Raw genomic sequence first — 17,120 nt, 5'->3', positions numbered from 1 at the left:
AGAGGTACCCCGTAATGCCTGCGGTAAATCAGGCCAGGCTGTGCATACACAGGGAGGCTGTAAGGCTGCATACGGGCAGTAAATCACAGCACGCTGTACATGCAGAGCAAGGTGGCCCCACACAGGAACAGTGAGGGAGGACACATGTGCGCACATTGGTCTCATGCAGGAACAGGTCAGGACTTGCTGTGTGCTGCCAATTAATGGAGAAAAATTCAGCAGGCATACATTTATCCTGGAAATTAAGAGGAAGACTTGTAGCTGTGCAGGTCATCAGGCTGAGCGTGATCTGAAGGACAGAGAATGCCTGAGGCAGGACCAACGGATGAGGACACACTTTGAATGCATGAGATGAGGGTCAACCAGGATGTGCAGCATGAGATCAGTGCCTCCCACATCCAGAAAAAAGGGTTAAAATATATCTAGACTTTCACACCCTTCTGAGGTTTTTTTTTGAAGGAAACCCAGATTCAAGAAGGAAGGCAAATGGAAACAGAATTTATCACAAATACATTCTCTTAGTGTAACTTAATGATTTTTCTTTGATAATTAACTCAGACAAGGTAATGCAGCACATTCAGGCTGGTTAGATTTAAGGAAGGATTTTCATTTGCCACCCAATAGGAACCAGTTTCCGATGCTGGAAGTTATGAATATGGACACAGCAGAGGAGGAACCACCTAATCACATAAATGTTGGGTTGTATTAAAAGGGGTGTTTCTGAGCAAAGAGATGCTTCCAGCACTTTTACTCCACCCCAGTCTTGGGCTGACCCCACCATCGTTAACAGCAAGCAGTGCAGGGCTGGGAGTGTGGAGTCATTGTGCCTGGGATGCGTTTTTGGGAGGGTCACAACCACATCACTAGCGAGGAACCATGAAGATCTCACCCAGAAGACCTGCCCGAGCATGCTGTTTTGGAGACATGCCTCCAAAATTGTGCAAGGGAAAAGACAGAACTGCTCACAAGTGTAGACTGAAAATTAGGTGGCAGCATCCGAGCATGGATGTTTTGGGACAATTGTCAACAGGGTACCAAGAGCAAGTTAACTGTTTTGAGAGGATGCTGGAGAAGCATGCTGAAGGGACTGAGCAAGGGTGGTCTTCCAGTTAGGAGCTGAAACTTTCCTCTTGTGTCAAGTATGTTGGTCTTTACGAGAAGATTTGAAAGGAGGCATTCAGCGGGGCCATATGTGTGCCACATGCATGTGTGCCACACTGCACGTTCTGCTGATAGCCTGCTGGGATCAGGAACAAATTTCTCTCCTTTGCTATAAACTTTGGCAGCCGAGTTGTTGGGTTATTCGATCCCTCTGCAGAGTGCTGTGGTTGGAGACAGAACATAGGGCACTCTCTTTTCAGAGATATTCAAGCAATTTAGGCATCACTGCTAGGGCTGGGGTTTTCAACTAATCATTAGGCTTGGGCTTAAGGGAACTTCTCCAGGCCAGAGGGGCAGGGAGGAGACACGGATGATGGCCCACACCCGGCACACATCTGAGGGTTTTGCCCAGTCCCACAAGGACCAGTTCCGGGTGGTGCTCTCCAGCCCACGAGGTGCTTGGAAGCCCTGATGGCTTATGCTGGGGCAGGGGATGAGGCTGATGCTGGCCTTGAGGCTAACCCGAGCACTTCATTTCCAGCAGAGGGGAGGCATTAGGGACTGTGGCAGAGTTTCAGCGAACACACCACAGCTTCCAAGGTGGGGCACAGTCAAAGTCTGCCCTGAATCAGCCTTTCAGCCCTCTTGGCTGCGTTCCTCCTGTAAGACTCCATCTTTTGGCCAGTGAAGTCCTGTGCAGGAGTGAGTGGAGCCCTGCGCTGGCCCAGGAGCAGGCAGAGCGGCCCAGGGCTCGTGGCCGTGCCAGCTCAGCCCTGACCGCCATGCAAGAGCGTGTTCCCAGCAGCGCTAATCCAATTACCAAACAAACTTCTTTCCTTCATTATCAGGGCTTGCAGCATGCTAAAGCAGCTTGGCCATTATGGAGGGCTTAGCAAGGGACTAGGGATCAGGCGATGAATGACAGAGCTGTTTCGTTTGCAGGGAGGAGGGACAGAGAACAGAAGCAGCCCGGAGGACACGGGGGATTGCTGGGACAAGTGGATTGGGAACTGCTACAGACAAAGGTCTCTGGTCAGCCTTCATGCTCCAAACAGGGTTAACCCCAAAGCCACATCAGGTTGCTCAGGCCCTTCTCCATCCTGGGGATTAGCCTTCTCATGAATGGGGATCCCTGTCACCTCGCTAGCTCCGTCACATGGCTGTCCCCCACCCCCCGCTTATTTCCAACCACCACTCATTCAGTCACAGGAGAGCAAAAGGCAGCACTAAAATACCCTCAGCAAGAGAGATTCAATCCAAATTTCCTGTGGAGCTGCTGATCAGCTCCCATCACAAACAGAGGATGCAACGCACCAGCCAGACCCCGCTTTCTGTGGGAATCCTTTGGGATTCAAACAGGACACAGGACCTGCTTGGATCAGCCCCATTTGAGATCACATCTCACCCCGAACCCAATGTCAAGCTGTGGGCTGGTGCTTTGCTATGGCTCTGCGTCCTGCACCCTGCTCCTACATCTTTCTTGTTGGGCCTTCTCCACCTCCTGAGGGCCCACAAGGAGCTGGAGGCTCTGTTGGGCCAGAGGTGTTGCTCACAGGTTACGGTGAATTTGCAGCCCCATTTATCCTGGTGTCCAGTCCCTCCTGGTGGTGCTATAAGAGGGGAAAAAAACTGAGTGGTCTTAGGGCAGTTCTGCTTCACTCCAAAAAGAGCCCTTCTTCACTCTGGTCAATGCTAACACTGTTTCGGGCAGGAGAGCGGACTACAGACCTCCTGAGGTCCCTTCCAACCCAAATTACCATATGAGTGTAGCCAGCAGGTGAAAAGAAGTGGTTATTTCCCTTTATTTGGCATTGGTGAGGCCACATCTGGATACCGTGCCCTGTTTTGCACCCCAAGTACAAGGAGAGAGTCCTGCAGAGGGACACTAGGATGATAAGGGCCAGAGAACATGTTGTACGAGGTTGAGGAGTTGGGCTTCTTTAGCCTGGAGATGAAAGGGCTGAGGAGGAATGTAAATGCCATGGGGAGGACTGAAAGCTACTTAGCTGAAGCACTTGGACACAAGGCCCAGCTCCAGAGCAGTTCTGCTGTCTGGCTGTTTCTGGGGGGCTGGTGCCATGCAGAGAGGTCTCACACTCCTCAGCAGTGATGTCCCTGGGATGGAGCCAGGCCACTGGGGCAGGATCACACCATAGGGCTGCAAGCTCACTGGTAGTGCCAGCACTGACTGCCAGGCACTTTGCTCCCTGCCACAGTTTCTCAATTAAAAAAAAAACAACCCACAACACAATATGTGAGGAGATGCTCCTGTGCCTTTGTTCCCTGGCTGCACAGACCCGAGAAGCCTCTCCTTTGCCATCTGCAGCCATGAAGAATACGGAGTGTCCCCAGGGATGAGCTCTGCAGTGGAGCCGTCAGGGCACAGCGGGGCTGCTGAAGGGCCCTTGAAACCTTTTGAATGCAGCAAGGGTAACCCAAGAGCATCTCAACAGATTTCTGCATCTCCAACCCTTTCTGCAGGCTCTGGTATGGCACCTCCCAGAGAAAAACGCTCCAGCTGGAATCGTCTCAGTCCCCAGCACTGGACAAAATGCCTCCCTGGGATGGAGAAGCAGCCGTGGAGCTGGCAGCAGCCAAGTGGGGCTGTAAGGAGACACCGGGCGCCCCATGAGCTCAAACTGCTGCCTTTTAAGGAGCGGCAGAGGCTGAGGCATCCTGGAACAAACCCACACAGTTTCTGCAGGCTCCCAACCGTGGCCTGCACTCAGGGACCACGCTGGCTGAGCCTGACGGTCCCCACAGCAGCTCAAAACCATGATGGGCAGCCAGGACAGCAATCCCCCAGCTACAGACAGAGTCTGGAAAACCCCAGAGCCTGTGAAGAAGGGCTCCTGCTGTGGCTGCAGTGCTCACCTGCAGCCCCATCCATCATCTCTGTCCTCCCCCGAAAACCTGCAGGACCAGCTCCTTCCCAGGAGCAGGCAGTGGTGAGGATGATGCTTTTTCACAAAGCCTTCATCAAGCCACTGCCAACACATCCCACCAACGGTTTTGCTGGTCCAGCAGTGAACTTCAGCTGCCATCCCCCTTCCCTGCTGAACACAGCAGGACCCCCAGGGAGCAGAAGGGAGAGGGAACATGCCACAGGGCAGTAACAGCAAGAGTGAGCTTAGTCCAAAGCACGGATGGAGGAAACATACGTGCAGGGGTACAGGAGTAATCAACATCAGGAACAAGGTTAAACGGCAAGATACGCATTAAATCATTAAATGCTACAGAGCACCAGGTGTATCTTCAGCCAAAGGAAGAGAAGGAGCAAGCTGGCCCAAAGACAAGGTGTCAGGAAGACAAAGAACAGGACTGGAGCCACTAAATACCCAGAGGAAGAGAACAGATCTGTGAAATTCAGGGATTTTGCCTAAGACTTACAAGGGGTGAAGGAAAACAGGGAGACAAAAGATCCCAAAGAGCATCCCTTCTATAGAGAACAACAGGCAAGTCCAAAATCAGCTCATCACTGCCTGCAAAGGGTCCCAAAGACAAAGTCGCGGCATCCCTTGTCTCTTGTGTCTCGGACGAGTGAGCTGGCTGGACTGCTTGGGCATATGGGTCTTGGTGTATGCACGAGCAAAGGAAAAATCAATATGCTTAGAGCTTTTGTGTAATAAAATCCCCTTCCCCTCCACTTTGTCACACTGAACCCCCCACTGGAGGGGTCTGCATGGAGCAGGAGGCGACCGTGCACCACTCTTATTAGGCAGTGGTGCTGCATGCGCGGCCAAGACCAGTCACTATTTACATTTGGCAAAGGATGGCAGTGAGTACCGAGCACCTGTGAGGGTAGGGGCCACCGCTGGCCCCCTGTGCCTCACTAGCCCCAGGCAGGCCCCGCTTGCCCCCTGCCAGCCTCCTCGCCTGCAGGCATAGCCGTTTCGACTCCTGCATGCAGAGCTGGCATCCCTCAGAGGCATCTCAGGCCCGTTCATGGATGATTTCTCCCCCTTTACCCATATGTCGCCTCCCCCCAGGCCTCTCCAAGGCCTCAGCTCCAGTCCATGCGTCCTGAGCTCTGCCCAGAGGCAGGTGAGGGCAGGGGGCAGCCAGCAGCCAGCCAGCCCCGCTCAGCTCCTCGGGCAGGGGGTCCCCCTAGGAGACCCCCCGAGAGAGCGGGACGAGGGGTCCAGCTGCAGCAAACCCCAGCAGCGCTGGCCATGCCCAGTGAGCTGCTTGCCGATCCGGAGCCTGTCCTTGGCCCTGCGGACAGGCCAGTTTGGGGTGCACCCGGCCTTGAGCCTGACTCGTGGTGGGTGAGGACTATAGGGTACGGATGGCCACCGGGTAAAGCAAGGACATGTGCTCAGCCCCCTTGATGGGCAGCTTGCGGCTGGCATAGTGATGAATGATTTCCGGCACGCTGTCGAAGGGCGGGCTGTGCTGACCCAGCACGTACTTGTTCTCCTGTGTCCGGGACAGTTTCATGTGCATGAAGCCCTGGCTGCTCCTGCAAGGAGAGATGGAGACAAGGTTAGGGGGTGCAGCCAGTCTCCCTGCATCTCCTGTGCACACTCCCCCAAGACCCACACCCTGCCCCTACAGTTGGGGGGACGCTGTGGCCCCCTGTCCCCAGCTATTGCCCTGCCCACACATTCCCACTCTTAGCCAACTCCAGACAAAGTCCACAGCCCGATGGAGGGCCATGTGTGGCAGTGTGCTCTCTCCTTTCCCTGCCCCGGCTCCTGCTCAAGCCATAACCATCAGTGGGAGCTGTGATGGGTTGCACCTGGATTTTGGGGGACAGCTGGCAACACAGCCAAAATACTCTCTGGAACGGGGACCTAGGTATTTTGTTCCCATGAGAATATGACTATAGGTCAATTATCTTACTCCATAAATAGTGGACAGCCCAACAGCCCTTTGAGCTCTCCTGCAGGGCAATGGCTGCACGCCAGCATCTCCCCTTGAGTGGGGATGCTCGCTTAAGGTTCTGCTCCTTGAGGTTGAGAGATTCCTTGCCGCAACAAAGCCTCGGTGGGTAACTAACAGCATGCTAAACTTTGAAATCTTAGCTAAGTAATATAAAGGATTGGTAACGCATATATAATCCTTTAGACGTCGGGGGGGGTACACAGCCTGGACAGGGGCTCTCGGGGTGATGTGGAAGCAGCTGCTTTCGCCCCTTGCACGTGACAAAGCCCCTTGTGCAGCTGCCTGGCTCGCTCAGGGGGGCTTCAGCTCACATCATCTCCCCAGCTCCCATCATCTCCCCAGCCTTACCGCAGCAAATCAGGGTTTTCTCCTTTGGCTCACAGCCCACTTCCCCCTCCCCCCACTGCACACCAACGCTGCGGGCTCCATAAAACCCGCTCAGCGTAGCAAGGCCATTTCCCGGCACAGCACGGGCACCAAGCCACGCGAGGCTGCACAGGCAGATCCTGCCACGAGCGCTGATTCCAAGTGACGGGCTAATGGCCCTGTTGCTATTAATTTGCGTCTCCGAGGAGAGCCACAGCCTGTCTGCAGCGTCTGGAATGCACATTACGGCAAAATATTGATGACTTAAAAGCAGACAGGACCTCATCAGCGATGCTGAGCCGCTTCCAGCACTGTGCAGGCCGGTCCCATCCCCCCGGCTGGAGACAGTGCCCATAATGGACAGCCCAGCTGCATTAGCAGAACGGGTCTGAAATCCATTTAGCATCCAGAGGCAAGGAAGGAGCCGGCTGCCCTCGGGGAGAGCTGCAGCTCTTGGCCCCATAGCCAGGGGAGGAGAAAAGCGACAGCCGGCCACATCCCATGTCCCAGGGCGCAGGGGAGAGCTGCATGGGCTGCACCCTGCACGGCACCTCATGAAGGTACATGGGTTTGTCCTGCATACCCACACGGTGGCACGGCTAACACACACAGTGCCCATGGGTGCTGTCTGCAGAGACCCAGCCCTTGGCTAATGCTGGCAGGGAGAGATGCACAGAAGCCCGTTGCAGCATCAGGGTCCGTCCAGAGCTGGAGCGCTGCCACAAGGGTCCACGGAGACTCGTGATGAGAGACAGATGATGCTTATCACCAGGCAGAGGTGATGCTGGTTGTGTTTTGCCCCAGTCACTCCATGAGTCTTTATCACAAGCTCAGAGACATGATGGAGAGATTGGACCCCTGGAGAGATGCCTGAGGGAGCATGCTACAAACCCAACAGCCTCACAGCCAGCAGCGGGGACAGGAGGAGCTGTTAAGCACCTCATAGCTGTGAAGAAGGACCCGAACCTTTGCAGCACGGCCTCAGCTACTCTCATGGAGGCACAAGCCACAAGGGACTCATTCACAGAGCATGTGAGGCAATGACATCCCTGGAAACATTCCAGGCCAGGTTGGATGGGGCTCTGAGCAACCTGGTCTACTTGCAGATGTCCCTGCCCATGGCAGGGGGGTGGACTAGATAGCCTTTAAAGCTCCATTCTAAACTCAAACTATTCTATGACTCTACAACTCTGCCCACAACAGGCAACATGGGGCTGTTTTGCCTGGACCAGACTGTCACAGCAGGGTTAAATCCTTCTGGCTACCTGACACGCTAAGGGTACAGCCTCTCCTGCTGCTCTCTCTTGTGCGTATTTTCCTTAAAAGCAGCACAGAAGGACTTTAGGTCAAGATCAGAGCTCTCTTTCAGACCATCTCCTCAGCTGCGCCTCCTTCTTCAAGGAAAAAAAAAAAGAAAGAGTTCAAGAAAAAAAAATAGAGAGATATGCAGACAGCCAGCTTACAGCTATATAAAAAGCATCCCAGGGGATTTTCCCTGAAAAGGCTCTACAGAGAAAGGCAATGGAGTAAAAATCCCATTCCCGAGGATGCGGACTCTCTCCAAAAGAGGTGCAGTGAACAGGTAATGCCTGGATGCTCCTGGATGGGCTGCAGTCTCCTCTGGGGAGGTGACATGCTGCTGCAAGGCCATGTCCCAACTGCACATGATGTCCGAGAAGAGGATTTGGCCATTTTTGCCAGGAGGCAAAGGATGGACAGCAAGAAGCAAGGAAAAAAACACAAGGAAATGGGTGACTGGCCTGTAGAGAACTGACAGAAAGGGACACCCATGATGGTGAGGGAGGAAGCCCCATCCACAACCCCAACACCACCTCCCAGGCTCTCCAACACACACGCTGGCTAATGCCACCCAAGAGGGTGATGGCTGAGAAGACCTCTTGCAGCAGAAGCTGCTTGTTTCAAAATTGCTTGCAAGCCAGAGCAAGGAAAAAATATTGAGAAAATTAAAACATCAGTAAAAATTATGACAAAAAAGGAAATTAAGGAGGTTTTCCGAAAAGGCTTGTTGTCTGATCTAAAAGCTACAAGTGCAGAAGTAAGAAAATATTTTCAGCTAAAGATGTGTTCTGCCTTGGTGTTGAAGGCAGTAAAAAAGTGTAAAGAAACAGAGAGAGAGAGAGAAAGAGAGATATGGAGCAATCTAATTCACAATTGTGTCCCTGGGAAATAAACGAGAGAGGCTGAAACCACCAGGGAGCAATGCAGGTCTAGAGACCCCTGGGGAAACCTAAGAGTATATTGAGGGAAGTGTAGGGATACGTGGCATGTTGTTAAGACAGAGATGACTAAAGTGCTCAATAAATACTTTCTTCACATGGGCAGGATCAGAGCTAATAGACCTGCCCTGTAGGAGGGCAAGAAGGTATTTGCTAATCCATCATCATCTTCAGGAAAGTAACAGCTTTGATTTTGTGAGTCCAGGCTGTCCCAAGAGTCCTGAAAGAGCTGGATGAGGGCAGCTTCTCCCTGGCAGGACATGAGGTGATGTTTTGTGCAGTTTTGTCACTAAGGAAAAATTTGGGGAGGGTGCAAAGATCCCCCCCAAAAAAACAAGCAGAAACCAAGCTGTGCTGTGGGGATGAGGTTTTCCTGCTGGGAAACCAAAGCAGACCTCTCTACAGCAGGGATGAGCAAGGGCTTCTACAGTTACGTGGGCTGGGGAGGCAGGGATGGGTACCTGCATTTCCATCAACTACAGGATCACGCAAACTTCATTTTCCCATGAAACTAAGCTATGAAAAAAAATAAAAAGGGGTAACAAAGCCAGAGCTGGAAGCTATAACCAGACACATTTGAGTGAGCAGTGAGGCACATCATTTGATCCGTCTGAGGGATTACCGGTGCTACAAGGGAAGCACAGCATGACTCCAGATCTATGAGCATTCCCGAGTAATACTTTTGCCAGACACCAAACCAGAAGCCTGTGCCACACCACAGGGAAGCACAGACTTCGTATGCCAGCCACTTCTGACCACTCTGTGGTCACCTCAAGAGTCACACCATGGACAGGGATGGCACATCACATCCGCATGGGGCACTCAGTGTCGAGGGGTCACCCACGGCACCACTGCGGGCACAGTCGCCCCCCCAGCCCCTCCAGGGTCACTCACTTCAAGGAGAGGGAGAAGTCATTCTTGCTGGTCTCGCTGTTGCGCACCAAGTAGCTGGCCTCCTTGCAGAGCCTCAGCAGCGTCTCGGCGTCCGTCCGGCTGATGGCCCCGTGGTACCAGCTGGAGATGGGAGAGGGATTGGCTGTGCCAGGCAGAGAGCAGACACCCCGGGCAGGACCCTGCCCTGGGGCAGCAGCAACGCCAGCACCCCCTGCACCTCCCCGGGGACAGCAGCCACCTCCAGGGAGGAGGCGGCAGGTGGCACCGCCAGGGCTGGGGGACAAGGGGCAGGACTCCCACTGGGCAGCATGCGGGGGTGCAGAGGGCACACAGGAACACCATGACGGCAAGATGGGCGGTGGGGACAAGCAGGCAGAAACACAGGGCCAGGGAAGAAGCAAAGAAGCAGGTCTGCTCTGGGGCTCCTCACAGTGTCCCACAGGGACCCTGGCGCAGGCTCGGGGCAGGCAGGACTCACCACTGGTTCTCCAGAGGCAGGGCAGGATCAATCCTCTCGCCGAGAAAGGGGCCAGGCTCAGCGATCAGTGTCTTCATGCTCTTGAGACTGCTGGAGCCATGCCTGAGGGCAGTCCTGGCCTTCTCCTCCCTGCAGGGCGAGGTGCGGCTGTACCCCAGCCCCTCTGACGGACCTGTAGGATGGACACACGTTGCAGCTGGCGGTGGGGACAGGTGAGGATCCCAGCTTTCCCCCCCTCCCACGGAGGGAGCCCGCAGAAAGAGCCAGAGCCACGTCACGTCATGATGGGTCCCCTCTTGCTGCCCTGTCCCCTGCCCTAAGCAAGGGCAGGGCAGCTCTTGGGCTGCTGCTCACTGTGGTGCCCCAGGATAGCCAGGGTTGGGTCCCCACCATGTCAGGACCAGGGTCCTCTCCATGCTCAAGCCCCTGGAAATATTTTCCAGGGAGGTTTTAAAAGTTGAGAGAGGTTTTGCTAATGCAACCAGAGATTCAGCAGTAGTGGCGCAGAGTTAAGCAAGAAGCAGTATGGAGAGGCTCTCCAATCTTGAAAAAAAGAAAAATGAAATTAAATTTAAAAAAAAAAAGAGAAGGAAGTAGATGGAGCTAAAGAGAGCAGTCAGTTTGGAAACTATGGACACATTTCTGCTGGCACAAGTAAACCTCCTGGGGTGAAAAAAAATCATGCCCCGAGGTGGGAAGGGGACATTTCAACTGTGAGGTGCCTCCCCCCGATGAAGCCACGTGCCCCGCACCAGCCCGGCCACAGTCCCCGCACACCAACAAAGAGTGGTGGCCCAGTATGTGCTGCCCGGTGAGCGGCAGGGGATTAACGGAGACATGCCCCAGGGACCTGGCCTCCCGCCGACTGTTATTTCCGTGCGGGATGATTTCAGCATTAACAATATTGTTTCTCCCTCCTCCAGAGGGTTCATTATTGCTCCTCTGCAACACAAGCCCCCTCGCACAAATTACTTATTGATTGGGCAGAGCTGCCTTGATGCACGGCTGCCAGCGACTGATGCCGCGGAGGCACAATGGCCCCAGAGGTGGCCGAGCCCGGGCCGGTCAGCTTCCCCCCGCCATGCTCCCGGCTGCTGGAGGGGGAGGCAAGAGCAGGGCGACCCTGGGCCAGCAATACCCACAGAGGGATGTTCTTCTCTCCAGCAGGGCATTCTCTACGGCAGCAATTTGAGGGACACCTTGTTTGGGCCCTTTGCAGGCGAGCAGTCTCCAGCCCCCCAGCACCGAGGAGAGAGGAAGGCAGCCAGAGGGAAACCTAGCCAAAATCCTCTGCAGTTTAGTGTGCCTTAAACCACACTTCCCCCCACCCCTCCTGCCCCAGAAGGACCACAGGGAGGAGGTGCCCAACATTAAGGCTTGACAGGCCCTGACTCTGCAGCTTTTCACTGGCCAGGCTCGCCCCTGTACATAACAGGCTTCAATTTCAACTCATCACCTTAAAAAATTAGGGTGATCATTAAAAAGCCAGTCAATCAAAACACCGAGGTGTTTGCTGGCGGCACAAAGTCATCCTGTTAGAGGCTGAGAAGAAATGCATTGCAACTGTCAGAGAGAGGCAGAGGCATGTACATGATTAAACAGGATATTAAAAACAAACCCCTAGGAGTAAGACGACATCCTTCAAGGAGTTCGAGTCACCCCCAGACAGGGGAAGTAGAAAATAAGACAAAAGTCTGGCAAGATAAACTTAATACAACAAAGCAAGTCAGGGAAAAAAAAAAAAAAAAAAAAACGGTGCATAGCAAATTAGATTTAAAAGGGTACTTTTTCCCTTACAGCTATTTCTATCATTTTCTTTAAAATTTCAATTTAGTGTCTAGTGACAGAATATTCTGTAATGTACATTAGAACTATATAACACCAATTATGCTAACTGTGAACATTATTTCAAAAGAATTAGTTATATTAAGTTATAGACAAACCGTTGGGAAAAAAAGGTCAGGTCAGGGAAAAAAAAAAAAAAAAAAGAGAGACTGTGTTGCTAAAACCAGGAAAAATGACAAACTGATATGTTCATCAGGAGCAGGATGCATGTCAGAGCGACTGCAGGGATAATAAATGACGGGGGAAGAGAAAAAGCTGCACAGCACAGAAATTAATTTTTCTTGACACCTGCATTCATTGTAGGAAGAGGATCAGGAAGTTTCCCCCTGCCAGACCTTTCTTTTTGGGGATTGATCTCAGCCTGCAGCATCCCCGCAGGGTTGGGACAGACCCCGAGGCAGCAACGGCACAGCAGCCGCATCGCTCTGGGGTGTCCCTGCCATCGGCAGCAAAATCAGCTGCCACATGCGGCCTCGTGCTCAAACCCACTCGGGAGGCAGCAAAAGCCACGCTGCTTTTTCTTTAGGAAGCTCTGCAGGGATCTGGGTAACTGCAGATAAGGAAATCAGACATCTGCACCTGGCAGGTCACCATGTCCACCAGGAGCAGCGTGAGCGAGGCAGGGGCAGGCACAGCGTGCAGGGCACTGCCGCCCATTTGCAGAGAAAAAGTCACCTTTTGCAGACCAGTCCCAGCTCTCTACAAGAGTGGCAGCCCAACCCCAAAAGCCTGGGTAGCTTTTGAGAAACGCCCTCACCTAATGCTCTTGGCAAAACGCTAAATCCACCACAGCATCAGAACAAGGTCCTTCAAATATTAATAATGGGTTAGAAGAGAAGCAGTGATATTTGGCTTGCCTAAGGAAGGCTGCCAGCAGAGTCCAAGGGGGATTTGCATGGGGGCTCTGCTGCTCAGCATACACAAGAATAGCTTCACAACAAGGCAAACCGGAGATGACAAAGTGTGCCTGGGAGATTTTGCTGTTCGGGATAGCAAATATGAGAGCGAAGAATCCAGAGGGACCTCCTGCCACTGAGCAGCAAGGTAATAAATAGCAGAGGAAACGGAGCCATGCTAAACGACAAAGCAAGGTGCACGTGGAAAAAAACAACCTCAGCTTTGGTGGCAGGGTCTGAATTAGCTGCTACCACACCTGTAAGGGACCTGGGTATTAAGTCACAAGAAAACATCAGCTAAGCGCTCAGTTATCAAGAAGACTGTAAAAGCAGCCATCAAATTTTGGGAATTTGGAGGCAAAGAGGAGAGAACAAAAGAGAAGACAGTAACTCTGCCACCAAATAATCTCCTGGTGCAGCTTGACTGCTGCGTGCAAAGAGGTGTCGTGGAGCTGGAGAAGATGCAGAAGAGGCCAGGACAAACGTCTGGCATCTGGCACAGGACAAGCGAATGAGCCAGGAGGAGGTGGGGGAAGGCGGAGGGGGAGGGTGGATGTCTGGCAGCCAGCTCCAAGGTGTCGCAGCATCTCGGCGCCGGTGGGGCAGCAAGGCAGGGTTGCAGTGAGCACCGGCCACAGCCCTCCCAGACACCCCGCTGTCACGCGAGACCCACCGTTGGCGTCTTCGTAGCTGGGCTGGCCCTGCAGCAGAGGGACGGAGGCACCAGCCTCACCGTCCGGGGGGCTTTCACGGCTGTCGAGCTGTCCCACCGGCGGTGGCCATGGCAGGTCTTTAATGACCTTGATTTCAACTGGATGGGGTGGGGTAGGAGGGGGTGGGAAAGAGAGAGAAAGAGAAAGAAAGAAAGAAAGGGCTTAGAAAAAAACATCAGCAACACCAGACCCACAGAGAAGGAGAGCATTTGTGGGCAGAAAGACATGAGGACTACATTCCCAGGAGCCCTATGCCAGCTTGGTCATCTCGTACCCTCCCCAGAATCGAGCAGGAACAGGCCTGACGTAGAGCATGTTCCTGATGGAGAGACCCTGCTTCTCCGTCACTTTTCCCAGACAACCCTCTCTGCAGGGGGAGCCTGCGATCACCCCCATCCCACATGCACATCCAACCGAGCATCCCATTGCCATCTGTCCTGCCTGTGCATCCATCTTGCCCCAGGTGCTTCCCAGCCACTCCGCAAGGTCCACGTTCCCCTGCCAGGAGCCAGCGAGTTGCTGCCTTATGCCGGTACCAGCTGCCCATCAGCAGGGGTCTCACAGACCTCCCAAAGGGGGAAAGGGTCAGCAGAGAGATCCCGGCATCGCAGGAGAGAAGAAATGCCCTGTGAGCCATGGCAGGACCTGCTCTGGGAGAAAACAGGCAGCAGGTCCTCTTGTGGCCCGGCGCTGAGTCCCCTTGAGACTCAGAGCAAACCTGGAGCACCCACGAGCATCCACATGTGAGCCAGACCTGCGACCACATTGCCTCCACCCCAGGACATCGAGCGAGACAGCTCATCCGCCCTGACCCAGAGCACAGACACCGCAGCACAAACCCTGCCTGGCAGCACCCAACGTCTTGTGACGGAGCTCAACAAGCCGAACCCTCGGCACAGCACGGTCACCAGCCCCGTACCCGACCAAGTCCCAGCAGTACCAGTGCAGCCCTGGGCACGAGTAGAGGCCGCAGAATCGAGCCCGGTTTACACATCGCCAGCTCGCAGAGCCCAAACCGCTCCTGAATCTGAGCTCCCACGCCTCTCTCCACCAGCATCCCGACACAGCGCCGACAACCGCCGGCTGCAGTGCAGACACACACTGCTGCAATTAAAATGCATCCTAGACAAGAGCATGGCAATTAGCCAGTGCCAACGGAGGAGCCAGCACTAATGCACAGCATGGATTTCCTCATTAACAAACACAAACACAATCGATCCCGCAGCACGGATAAATAGGTCAGGGGTCTGGACGATCACCTGGCCAAAGGCTCCTGGGGGAGCACCCAGGTCTCCTCCTGCCCTGAGGAAGGAGGGATCTGCTGGAGCCCAGGGTACAGCCTCCCCACTGCAGTTGGGGTTGAAGGGGGTCAATTTGCACTGGAGGCTGTGATCAGTTAGAGGAGGGAAGAGGCAACAAGAGACGAACGCTGGACAGGCTGCCAAGGCAGCTCCATCCACCACTCTGCCCAGCCCAACTCCCTGCTGAAAAGACACAGTCTCTGCAAGCACACAAGTGAGCCAGGAAAATGCAGAGGCCAAGACTACTGACCCCAGAAGATGAAGGAATCCCCCAGGGAGCCAGCTTCCCCCCTGCAAAACGCACCACAGCATTGGTTGCTATATAGCTGCTGTTCATCCTTTATGGCTGCACCCATCACTCACCGGCAAAGGCTTTGGAGATCCGCTCCTTCTTCCACTCCCAGGGCTGGTCGTATTCCTCTGGTGGCCTCTCATCATCCTCCGGCAGTCGGGACTCCCTGGGTCTGGAGCAAGCTGGACGGTCGCCATCCATGTCCAGCCCTCCAAGCACGGGCTCGTAGGGAGTATCGTAAAGGTGCAGCGGCCGGGCAGGAGCCTCCCGTAAGCCCTTCTGGCGGATCTCTAGTAGGAGAAAAGGGAAAAGACCATGAGCTTTTTGCCCAACACAGCCTGTCCACGGTCCCCAAAGCCCTGCTTAGATGAAAGGGCTCGGTTTCACCCAAGGGTGAAATGGGGTAGGGAGAAGCAGCAATGGAGGAGACCCCTCAAACCTCCAGCAAGCACCTGCCAGAAGAGGGGGAGCGGCTGGGCAGCCAGGTCCTGGGCAATCCACAGCACCAGGACCCCTTCTCTTCCCACAGTACAGCATTCCCAGTCTCAGGTAGCCCTGCAAAGCGGAGTCCATGGGGACAGAGCATCCCAGAGCCCAATTCCCCACCAGCAGCGAGACCGAGTTTCTTTCCTGGACACCCAGCGTGGCTAGTTTAATAAAATGCCCTTCCCTTCAGCGAAACAGAAGTCCCTCCTGCAGACACAAGCAGCCTCTTCGCCACTTGCCAATATTTCCAAGAAATGCAATGGCCTCCTCCAAAAAGCCACATGAGCTTTCCACAAACCACTTGTTCCAGAAAAACCACGGGACTGCAAAGCAGACCCAGAACTTGGAGCATACAAGCTGGCATGGCAACCCTGTGCATGCCACAGCAGCAAGAGCAATGCCTTCACTCTCACCTCGCCTGCTTTCCAGTCATAAACAAGCCCACTGGGGACCCTGCTGCTGCAGCAGACAACGGCAGGCTCTGGCCCAGTCCTAACCAAATTAAATAGCTCCCACAGTCATCTTAGTTTTGTGCCAGATGCACTGAATGTCAGGCGTCTCCTGGCTCAGCCTGGCAGGCAGGCACCAGAGTCTCAGGGGACAGCACCACAGGCAGGAATATCAAGGTGCCTTGATTGCTCTGGTAGCCTTGGAGAGTGCTCTGGCTACTGCCTGCCCATCGCACACAGCTCCAGCTGTGAAAATTTGCCTGCAAAGCAGCTGTGCACCACTGCAGCAATTGCCCAGGATTGCCTTGTGGGGAGGACTGGTGCTGTCACAGGCTGCAAGGAACAGTGGCCACCAAATTCACATGGCAGGGGCCAGTGGTGCAAAGAGTGGCCTTTGCATGGAGACTTCCACCTTACCAGCCATCATCTTCTGGGCTTCATATGGCTCCATGTATCCATCGTTCTCTGTCACCTTCTCCAGCCCTGCCTGGCTACCAGCCACCTGAGCCGCATCGAAGGGATCTGCGTAGTCCTCCAGGACAGGCAGCTGGAAGAGAGGAAGGGTAGGAGAAGGATTAGGGTACTCCCTGCCTTTACTGGGGAAGAGGTTCAGGTTGAAGTCCCCTTGAAACCTCACCAGGAGCTCTGCCAGCAGCAGCCAGAGCAGCAGCCAGGATGCCAAGCCACACCACGGCACCCTGCGGAGCAGATGCTGGCAGCCGGTGGCTTCCCAGGCACCGGTGCCTGGCAGTGGAAATGCTCCAGCCTTTGTCCCAGAAGCTGGAACGGAGCCAGGCAGAGCAGAAGGCGGCCCGGGGAGGGGGCCAGGGGGTCGGTGCTGCCAGAGCCTGTGCAGACACCCCAGCAAGGCCCCCGCCATGGCACAGGGCTGCTGGCAGTGCCATCACCCCCCACAGCAGGCAAATGCTCTCCCTGAATACAGCCAGATTTCCTCAACCGAAGCGGAGAAGGGCCACAGATCCCAGTACAGTGGTGTCAGCTGGCACTGGCATGACTGGGAACTCACTGGTTATTTTCCGGGGCTCCTGCAGGCTCGCTTGAAGACATTTCTTAACAAAAGGACTAAGAACAGACTATAGCTTCCTCCCTGCTCCTCCCAGGACCCTGCAGCATCCCAGGTAACACAAGACAGGGCTTTTCCATGCAATCAGGAG

The 17,120-nt window shown here is 54.3% G+C and overlaps 1 protein-coding gene across 2 annotated transcripts; it reads right to left on the bottom strand.

Moving 5' to 3' along the window:
- Window positions 1-482: 482 nt before the first annotated feature.
- SHF (Src homology 2 domain containing F) lies at window positions 483-16,488 on the bottom strand. Of its 2 annotated transcripts, XM_014961604.1 has the most exons (6): window positions 16,363-16,488; window positions 15,082-15,300; window positions 13,378-13,515; window positions 9,964-10,135; window positions 9,486-9,605; window positions 483-5,563 (listed from the first exon to the last, which is right to left on the bottom strand). In XM_014961604.1, the coding sequence occupies exons 1-6, from the start codon at window positions 16,394-16,396 to the stop codon at window positions 5,377-5,379; spliced, it is 870 nt and encodes a 289-aa protein (XP_014817090.1). In that variant the 5' UTR covers window positions 16,397-16,488; the 3' UTR covers window positions 483-5,376. The 2 variants fall into 2 exon arrangements, with proteins under 2 accessions (XP_014817090.1, XP_014817091.1); XM_014961605.1 differs by lacking the exon at window positions 13,378-13,515.
- Window positions 16,489-17,120: the final 632 nt, after the last annotated feature.

This window comes from Calidris pugnax, unplaced genomic scaffold (assembly GCF_001431845.1).
Source record: "Calidris pugnax isolate Ruff unplaced genomic scaffold, ASM143184v1 scaffold492, whole genome shotgun sequence".
NCBI lineage: Eukaryota > Metazoa > Chordata > Aves > Charadriiformes > Scolopacidae > Calidris > Calidris pugnax.
Note: the sequence above shows the minus strand (reverse complement) of the source record. Positions and strands in the feature narration are given on the sequence as shown.